Genomic DNA, 11011 nt, shown 5'->3' with positions numbered 1-11011 from the left:
GTCCCTTGGAAGAAGGGTGATGCCAACTGGTCCAGGAAAGATGGAAACAATTTGCATTAAGGAAGGGCAATCCAGTTCTGGACTGAATAAGCATAAGTGTAAGTTTAAGAAAGTGGAAGAGCTTGGTGGACTGATATGGCAGGAGAGTGTTTTACTTGTGGAATGTAAGATGAAATGGAAAACACAAAATGTAGAATTTTAAATGTAAAGTTTAGAAGTTTAGATCTTTACTTCCAGGTAGTAGGTATTATTAGAATACTGCACTTAGGAATAAAAAAAAGTTGCATTATTTTGTTGGGAAGAGGTGGGTGGGTACTTTAGCAGAAAGAGAATTTGAATAATTAGGGTTTGTAAAAGCAGCTAGGAAAAAAATATGTAAAAATTAATGTAGGCTTTGTGAAAAAAGTAACGTAGGCTTGAAGTTACAAATCACAGAAGCAGCACAAAACAGGATTCAAAGTTTCTAGAATTAACAGCTTAAAAACATATCTATTCCATGATTATGGTTTATCTCTCCATTTATTTAGATCTTTGGCTTCTTTCATCATCTTTTTCAGAATTGAAGGTCTGCATATATTTTGCTAGATTTATACCCAAATACTCATTTTTCATACTACAATAATTATCTATCTAATCATTTATCTGTATATATATATATGTATATATAGATATATATATACATATATATATATTCTAGATAGATATTTATATGTATTATAGTTTCAGCTTACAAATGTTCATTACTATATTACACAGGAGTATTATTGGCTTTTGTTTACTGAATATATATCCTATGACTTTGCTCCACTTACAGTTTTGTTCCAGGAGATTTGGGTGATTTAATGAAAATTTCCACATATATAATTATGTGTGTACACATATGTATGTTTATAGTGTATATATGTATTACATATAATATATTTATTTGTAAATATAGTTTATATTATATATATAATTATTTAAAGAGTAAATCACTCATAATTTCTATTACACTGGACTTAGTTCTGCCCATTGAGACTCTTGTAGAATGATTCTAGTCTTATATCCATATCACTGCTCTTTGTATACTGTAAGTTCTCCTTTATATCTCCACTGAGTCTTACAGTAATCCATGCATGCACTCTTTCTGTTTCTCTTTTAACTCATATTCAGGTTGTCTCAAAAAACCAGCTACTCTACTCTGTGTGACCACATTATTTTAATATATATTCCTTTGAAAAGGTAGTGCCCAGATCATGTGCAGAACTTAGATACTAACCATTTGAGAGTCAAATTGTACTCTGTAAAAGCAGAGTTGCAATAATGATAATAGACTATGTTAGCTCATCTAAGTCTTATAATGATCCCATGGGGATTTTTATCTTCAGTTTGTAGATAAAAAGACTCGTGCTTAAACAATTAATAAATTTGCCAATGGTTCCTCAGGTATACGTAGTACAGTTTGGTATTTATAACCAGATCTCTTAGTCAAATTTTTTGCTCTTAAACACTATACTAGCTTAAACCAGTAGTGTAATTGATACTATAATTTGCACTGTTTGAAATTATAGTTACAGTATAGTTTCTCATAAACTAGTTCTATAAATAATAAATAGTTAAATAAAATTAATTTATTTCATAATTCCTTATCTATGTATTTCTACTTTTACATTTTACCCTTATGGTTTGGTTAGTTCTTCAATCTTAAGTTTGGTAATGAGACAAAGGAGATAATTTTAATTTAATCATTGGTTTTTTTGTGAAACATCATTTTCTAATTGTTAGTTCCTGCAAATGTCTTCCAAACCCAAGCTTTTAAATATGTTTCTACTTTCCTGTGAGAATTTAAATTCCACACAGTAAAATAAAACAGTTATTTAAAAATCCAAATAAATAATGAAAGAAAATTTGAAAAGAGAAGAAAACAATATAAATAAATATTTTTATGTTTAGGCTAGTTCATAACTTCCAGAAATCAAAGACTATTTGAGAGCACAATTATTAGTTGTTAGATTTCTAGAGAGAAATATTTATGCAAACAGTTTTCAGGGTTTTTACAATCTCATGTTGAAAAGGAGTTTATTAAATACTGATAGGCTGGTGAGAGTGCAATTAAAATTTATGAGCAGCTCAATATATAACTGAGCAGTTTTCCCTGATCCTTACTTTCACAGTCCTACCCAACTCTAGTACAACGTGCCAAGCAGAACAGACCATGAAATAAGGTAAGCTTATGGATCATATTTTTTCACTTTCATCTTTCCAAGTAGTTATGTGTTCCCTTAGTTATGTTACCAACATTTCTATCTATTTGCATTTGTTTAAAATAGCAAATATAACATATTTTCATTTGCCATCTTAAATATATAGCTCCTTGTACTAAAAATGGAGGAAACATTTCTGATTTTTTTAAGATTGGAGAATATTTCTTTTGCCCAGCCTTTCACTGTATATAATTTGTCAGACTTAAGTAGAATCATAGCAGGCTTAGCTTAATTACTTCATATAAAAGAAAATAAAGATAAAAATACTTTGAAACATAGAGAAGTGCTCTAATTTAGTATGATTAAATATATTTTATTTGAGAAAATATAAGTATGCAGAGAAGAATGCGATGTTTATAAAACATTCAGCCTTATCTAGAGTATCTCTTAAAGATCAGTCATCAACCTACCATCTAATAAAAGTATTACTCATTTTGAAAATAAATATACAGAAAAAGGGCATCAATATATAATTTCCACCAAAATATTTTGCTTAAAATTACTATGATCCAAAACATGATCACCTTAATTACCACCAATAGCATATGAATAATTTTAGTACTCATTGTTTATGAGTACTTATATGAGTAATTTAATTTGGTACATAAATTTTGTTCTGATTCTTGAGGGTTTGCTTCATAACAATATGCATATTGTTTAGACTTCTTTAACAAAAGCACAGTCCTTTTTATTGCCTTCTTGATACCAAAACAGGATGTAACTTTAAGTGATGCTTAAACTTATTTAAAGTTAAATACTAAGCACACTGTGTCATTTCTCACCTAACATTGAGTAACTGGTTTCGTTTCCTAAATGGCTTCATTTATCACTTGGTTAAATTTAGCTTACATTTGGTTTCCCTGAAGATTAGCAATGCAATAAATAGCTTATATATTTGTAACAGGGAATATGCTAAAACTGAATGCTGATCTTTAAAATTCATAAGTTTTTAAAAATTGAGCTTGTACTTACTCGATGTCAGGCTCTGAACTGCTCTCATGATTCTTGCTATTAAGAATCTAACAATACAGTGGAGGAAGTTAATACATGTGTAAATAATTGCAACAGATATGCAATGTGCTATGGTAAAATGGAAAAAGTTTGGATTAACTCTGCCTCGAAGAGTAGGAAAGAACTCACAAAAGACACTGCATTTGACCTGGACATTAATTGAAACTAATCTAGAAGAGCAGATGTGGAAGGATTGAAGAAAGATGAAATCACGTGCACTAAAACGACATGTTATCCAAAAAAAATATTGCAGTGTTGGGGTTAGGATGAAGTTACAATTCTGAAAATATTTTGGTGGTAGAATCAATAGGATTTGTGAATGATTTACTGTGGTAGAAAGATATGGAAAAGGGAAAAAAGTTCTTAGGTTTGGACAACTGGGTATATAAAATGACATAGTTACAGAGGAAGGAGGACAAGTGTGAGAGGCAAAAAAAAAATTATTTTAAACCCAGCAATTTATTAATGAATTCACCATGGAAATTCTACATTCCTATCTAGAAATATGCCATTAAATTAATATTTACATAAAAATCACAGAATACAGAAAAGTCATAGGACCACGAAGACTAGGAAAGAAGAGAGAGAGAGATGATCGAAATGAAAGTAAACAAATTAGCTTTAAGATGATTTTGAGGGAGCTTTTCCCAGTCTACATTAAAGTACCCTCTGTATGCTAACTCAAATATGCAATGTTCCCTGAAAAATAAATACGTATTTTAGATATGAGAGTTTGGTGTATTTTATTTCCAATTTGAGGGAGGAACTTGGAGATTATGTAGTTCAAATCTTTTTTTTCTTAAAGCAAATCAGACATATATACACTTCATTTATGTTTTTTCTACAATATTTTATGCTCATATTATTTTATGTATTTATTTTCATTTTCACATATTTGTATTCTTTTCAATAATACAATTATAGGAAAACAGTGTAGACAATAGAGAAGAAGTGGTATTTTTTTATTTTGAGAAAATAATTTATTTTCTCTTAGCTTAAAGTTCCTAATAAGTAAAATGTGAATAATGGTATCTCCTGCATAGAAAATTATGAGAATTAAGGAACATAGTACCAGTTTGAGGTTTCTTTGACTTGAAAAATGCTCTAAAAATGAGAGCAAGGCACACCTCTTTAGAGATTTTTCTGCCCTTTATGTTTTCATCTTCCTGCATTTCTATAATGTGCCTCACTAATTCATTCCCTTTATTGAAAATTGCATATGTTGTTTACATTTTTGCCAATGTATATTATTTTAGATTACAAACTGATAAGGTCTGTAGCTCTGCTTATGTTGTGCTTAGTAAAAGAAAAAAATGGAATGTATATAATTCTGTGATAATGATGGTGGCTTATTATAGTTGTATATTTAAAATTTTAAACATACATTCCTCTTCTTTCCTTAGATGGCAAGGAAGAAATTTACTGGATTAGAAATCTCTCTGATTGTCCTTTTTGTTATAGTTACTATTGTAGCTATTGCCCTTGTTGTTGTTTTAGCAACTCAGACACCTGCTGTTGAAGGTATGTGAAAATACTTATACATTATAGTGGGGTTAAGATAAAGTTTATGCCTTAATAGTTAGGATTTTTGAAAAGTAATCTATGTGAGATGAAACATGTGAAGAAAGATCTTGGGTAATTTACATAATTACTCCAACATTTTTATCCATTCTATTCCAGTTATTTCAGTGAGGAGTGCTGGTAATTAAACAATTTATATGCTTTTGACATTAATGGCCTTCCTCTCATTGTGTTGCTTGAGAAATAGCAGAGGGGCCAAGGGGTCAAGGTGTTACTGGAAGGTGGAATAGTTGTCTACTGTTACCAGTAAGGTTCTTCTACTTAGTGGGATGACTTGGGTTTTTGTTCTGGCTTCCAGACACTTGCAAAGAGGGGTTGGAATATTAGAATACCCTCTTTGTCCTAGACTCTCTTTTTTTTTTGTAAGGAGAGAGGTTGTGTGAGAAAAATAGGTAGGAAAGGTGAAACAAGGCTTGAACAGTGAATGAACAGTTTATCTTTTTTTCTGAATATTTCTAACCTAATTTAAAGTAGATGTAAACTACTCTGGTCTGCGTAATCTGTTTTTTTCCATCATTCTCTGTTGGCCAACCCAGAATTGGAAAATAATCTTTTAGTCTAACCTTAGTTAACATTTTTCTACTGCTGTCAGTCTTTTGTTTTACCTTTCTCCAGTAAATTGAAAGTTCTCTACATTGTGAAGCAATCAATTTTATCTTACCCATATCTGATCACTAGAAAGTTCCTCTTTATTATTCAGTTGGGATTTATTTTCCATTCTATCCCTTGCTTTCTCTTCTATTCACTTCCAAGTATCTTTTTCCTCCTACTTTTCTCTTTTATTCTCTAATTCTTGTCTCCTCTCGACATCTTTTTCCCATCCATGTGTCTCCATCTTTTTTCTTCATTTATAAAACACACATTACAAGTGCTGGGGGAATGTGCATTTTGTTTCTTTTCAATCTACCTCAAGACCTTATGTGAAAATATTTTGTTTTTCTAAATAAACAATAAGCAAGGCTCTGCATAGTCTATTTTTAAATATCATTTGGATCTTTTGATGACTAAGACTTTAATTTGTGGGTCTTTTTTTAATGGGAAATTTACTTTTATTTTCATTGTATGTAGATTTATATGTCCTTTTACTGTATCAATTACTTTTAAATCTGAAAATATTAATTTAATACCATGTTTTATTTTATTGATCTTTTCCAGAAACTAGTGATGCTATTTCAGCTGCACCTACGATTCATACAACCACTGTGTATCCTGGTTCTGGAAAATGTCCAAGTAACCCAAATGATCCTATCAATGAAAGAATAAACTGCATTCCAGGACAATTTCCAACACAGGTCTCCAAAAAAGCCCTTAGTATTTGTTATGAATAGATACACATTATAATAATTTTAAGACAATTCTTTAATATTGAATCAATCTCATATTTTTAAAGATCTAGCCATCAGTTAGGCAGCCTTTATCTTTTTATTGTAGTTCTGCATAGACAGATGATCAATAATAGAAAATATTGAGCTTACTTTTCTGTACTTCAAATTAACAAGTTTATATTTTCTATGTTTAACAAGCTAATGTTAATTTTGTAAACTTTTGTGAAATTCTAGCCTCTCAAATCTACTTAAAAAAACACATATAATCTTTGACAATATAGAATGTTTGGTAGAGAATAACTATGCTCCATTGGAGTATTTGTAATGATGGTTTTAAAAAGTATTTGTGGAAAATAAAGTAACACTGATTTTTTGAAAATTATTACTATTTATTTTTTATTATTTTGTAATTGGGGAAAAGAAGCTTAAATGGAAAAAAAGAATAGCTGAATGGATTCATGTAACCCTAAGTGGAGTCTTCTTTTGTCTTCATGACCTACGTGTGAATAAAGGTCAATGAGTGCGTATGTGTGTGTGTGTGTGTGTGTGTGTGTGTTCACATTTTTCAACATCTGTATATTATATGCAGTTCTGTAATATATTACAGCATCTAAGTAGTGTAAACATTATAGCATATATCAATCATAGTATATTACATATCTATCATAATATTAATATGTCTAATATATATATATCTATTGTATGCATATAATATTCATAGCTATGAGATGGTATATTAAAAATTATTATCTATAATATGCATATCTGAATCTGACATCACCCATTCTCTTCACTGCTCACAAAATAACTAATGAACTAAATGACTGAAATTAGGAATAGTGGGTCCTTAGAGTCTACCTACTGATAAAACTGGGTAATAAAGTGTTAACTGTGACAGGCTAGGTAAATTGGCCAGATACTCTTTTTAGCTAATATTCTGCTTAGGGAATGACTGAAGCTTACCACAGATGTCTGTTCAAAACAAATGGGCTACTAGGATCTTAACACTGAAAAGCTAATGGATTAAGATTTTGATGCCTACTCTTCATCTTTAATGTCAGCCTGTTAGGTTTCTAAAGACTGCTTTAAATGTGAAACAAACATAAATTAAACAAATTTCAGCAATATACTTTCTATTTGTCATTTAAAAAAGGAGAATGAACTTAAAATAGCAATTGAAGAGACAGTTATAATTCTACCCAGAATATATCAGTCAGCTCAGGCTTCCATAATAAAATGACACAGACTAGGTGGCTTTAACAACAGACATTTATTTTCTCACAGTTCTGGACACCAGAAGTCAAAGTGCCATCAGGATTGCTTTTTGTGAGATTTCTTTTCCTGTAGTGCAGGTATCTGTATTCTAGCATCTTCACATGGCATTCCCTCGGTGAGAGAGGGGGTGAGGGCAGAGAGACAGCATCTGTATATCTCCTCTTTATCTTGTAAGATATCTCTCATCATATTAGAGCCTTGTACTTAGGACCTTTTCAACTTTAATTACATCCTTAAAGGCACTCTCTCCAAATACCATCAAATCGAGGGTTCCTACATATAAATTGTGGGGCCTCAAGAAGTCCACAGTATAGAGTCAACCCACTGTACATTATTAGATTTAATTCTCTCTACACACACAAAATAATAATAATAATAATACAAAATAAGAACATAACAAATTTATTGTGTTTTACTGTTAAACTTTATGCCTATTGATGGAATATTTATGTCTTTTAACTTTTTAGTTTTTCAAAGGAATCAGAAAGAAAATTGAAGTTAAATTAGGAATTAAAAGTAAAAGGGGAAAATGCCTGAAAACCTGAAAAATAGGAAGAATGACCAAATATACATAAACATTTATCAAATTTATGCAAAATAAACCAAAATTATTAATACTTCAAAAGCAATAATGGAGATACATGTTTCTAAAATAATATTTTGGTGTATATATGCAATGGGTTTAATGATATCCTCCAAAAACTTAGGTTTGAACATGACCTAGGCTGAACATAGGGTCTCTCAGAATTAGTTAAATGAAGTCATATTCAGTTAAGGTTAGCCATAAATCCAATGACAGGTATCCTATTAAAGGGTGGGAATGATACACAGAGAGCTACAGGGAAGAAGGTCATGTGACGATGGAAGTAGAGATTGGAGTAAGTAAGGTATCTTCAAACCAAGGAAGACTTATGATTGCCAGACCATGAGAAGTTAAGAACAAATGAGGAAAAATTCTTCCCTAAGCTTCAGGAGAACATTCTGCAAACACCTTGAATTGGGACTTCTAGACTTCAGAACTGTGAGAGAATAAATTTATGTTGATTCAACTACCTTTTTCATGGTTATTATCATAGCCCTAAGAAACTAATGTTTGTAGAAACTTCATATAACTCCATTTTACTATATATTTTTTATTTTAGTAAGGTGTGACTATAATTTGCTTTTCCCTTGTTTTTAAAATTTAGCACCTTTCCATATTTCTGAATCAGTTTATCTATGTCTAATTCTACTTTCTTGTTTTGTACCATTTAAAAAATACTTTTAATTTTATTTTTGATCATTTTAAAAATATTGACTTTTAATTTAAAAAATTGTTAATGTCAGCTTGTACAAGTATTTCTTTATATTTCTAAAAGTAAGTCTATAAATACAATAATTAGAAGGAAAGTTGCCTGATCAAAGTCAGACATACTTTAGATTCTGATAGATAATCACCCTCCAATGTATCAGATTCAGTTGTTTTCCTATTTAAAACATACATGTATGTGTCTGTATATGGGTGTGTATGTGTATCTGATGCCATTTTAATTTTATGTTATAGGAGAGAAGTTAACATGTATAACATCAGCTACTAAAAGTAGAAACATTTTACTTTTTTTCAAGGCAAATAGCGAAGAAACCTCCCCACCCCCCACAGGTGTTCAACTTAGGAAAGTGTGTCATATTATTAAATTTAAATATTAAGTAGATTTTTAATTATACCAACATTAGCAGACATCGTCATGTGGCTCAACTTTTCATCTAAGCATATATCACTTTTTTCCACTTCATGTAATCTTTCCATATAAATTATAAAACTACTGAGAATTCAATATTTTGCTTAATTCATTAGGTATAACTAGTTGAACACCTGACACATAAACTAGTTTAGAGAGTTTAATTGAACATTGAACTAATAGCTGGAAATAACTATCTTAAACATTTTATGTAAGCTTAAATTCAGGTCTGTATATTAATCTTTATATCCTTGCTTGCAGTTAGATACATAATTGGTATTCAACAAATACTTAGTTCTTTCTTCTGCCTTTACTACCTGACAACAGAGTAGATTATAATTATCCATAGTTCTAGAACCTTTAACATACTTGTGCTTACAATAATGTGTATTAATATGTAAATTTGATAAATCACCATTCTGAGCATCATTCTCTGATATGGTGCAATTAATTCAATTAACCGAATATTTATATTTCTTCCAAGTGGCAGGAACAAAAAGAATAAATGATATTTTAACATATGTATTTGAAGAAATAAGTTTGCTTTTCAAGCATTCATTCAGCATTTGTTGGAATAAATGGTGTTTTTAAAATAGAGGTTGACACGTTTGATAACAGTACTAATCACATGATTCTTATAAATGTTTTATCAGGAAGTTTGTGCAAAGCGAGGTTGCTGCTGGAGTCCGTGGAATAACTCTCTTATTCCTTGGTGCTTCTTCGCAGATAACCATGGCTATTATGTTGAGGGAATGAAAAGTACAAATACTGGTGAGAAGTGTTTTCTATCATGGGATCCTATGCAATATATTTTAGATGTAATGAAAAAAATGTTTTAAATTTTTCTTTGGAAAAACACTCAAGTAGAATCAAATGGGAAGTCTGTACACAAGAATGGTCAAATTGATTATATTAAGGATTATTTTTTATATGATTGTATCTTCCAAATTGAACAGTCATTATTTGTGATAAAGGAATAAAATTATAAAAACATGAAAAATATTTAGTAATTATTAATCTTTATAAACAAAGTCATCACCCATGCCAACTTTTTCCTTTCTTTAAGGACTTGAAGCCAAATTGAACAGGATACCTTCACCTACAGTATTTGGCAGTGACATTAACAGTGTTCTCTTCACAACTCAAAATCAGACAGCCAATCGTTTCCGGTTCAAGGTTTGGTTTTTGAGATTGTAAAGAAGAGTTAATAATAAAAGACATATTATGAGCACACCCTTCATCCTAACCAAGATATTTTACCTCTTGAGATATGTTTATTGCAAATCCAAGTTCTAATTGGACTACTTACTCTATTCTGATCCTGTTGTCTACTCCAAATAACATAAGAAATCTCCAGCAGTTATTTTTGGAGAATACTATACAGTCATGGTAAAGTATTTGACACAGAGTCTAAAGAAGAATAAATACTCAATAAACTTTAGTAGTGTTTTTACTATTTCAACTACAGACTATGAAGAAGGAATAGTTCAAAATTTAATTTGAGAAGGTGTTAATTTACTATATAAAAGTGCCTTCTACTCACTAGTTCTTTTTATTGGTATCAGTTGTACTCAAGATGAAAAAAAAACTAGCTGCTTTTTAGCAAGTAGTTCACTAGTATGGTCGTCTGGATTTGGAAGTGAAAATACCATATCCCTTGTATATTACCTTTTTTAGCAACAATTTCACAAGAATTAAGAGATTCTTAAAATTCAGAATCTTCATAGGATTTTTAAGGGGGTGAACACAGAAAAGCAATGAGGATAATTAAGTCCATAAAAATTTAATTTTTGAGAATCAACATTTAGTAATGCTATCATTAATTTTATCAATGAAAAAATTTTATATATAGTACTTT

General features: G+C 30.3%; 1 protein-coding gene across 1 annotated transcript in view; it reads left to right on the top strand.

The window, feature by feature from the left end:
• The first annotated feature begins 2139 nt into the window (after positions 1–2139).
• SI (sucrase-isomaltase) overlaps positions 2140–11011 on the top strand; it is an 84972-nt gene continuing 76100 nt past the window's right edge. Inside the window, exons 1-5 of the mRNA XM_036906253.2 lie at positions 2140–2204; positions 4658–4775; positions 5991–6127; positions 9807–9924; positions 10220–10329. Coding sequence (XP_036762148.2) covers positions 4658–4775; positions 5991–6127; positions 9807–9924; positions 10220–10329 — 483 coding nt within the window. The 5' untranslated portion in view covers positions 2140–2204. The remainder of the gene's footprint in view (positions 2205–4657; positions 4776–5990; positions 6128–9806; positions 9925–10219; positions 10330–11011) is intronic.

This window comes from Manis pentadactyla, chromosome 1, assembly GCF_030020395.1.
Source record: "Manis pentadactyla isolate mManPen7 chromosome 1, mManPen7.hap1, whole genome shotgun sequence".
NCBI lineage: Eukaryota > Metazoa > Chordata > Mammalia > Pholidota > Manidae > Manis > Manis pentadactyla.
This window is presented reverse-complemented; position numbering and strand designations above follow the sequence as displayed.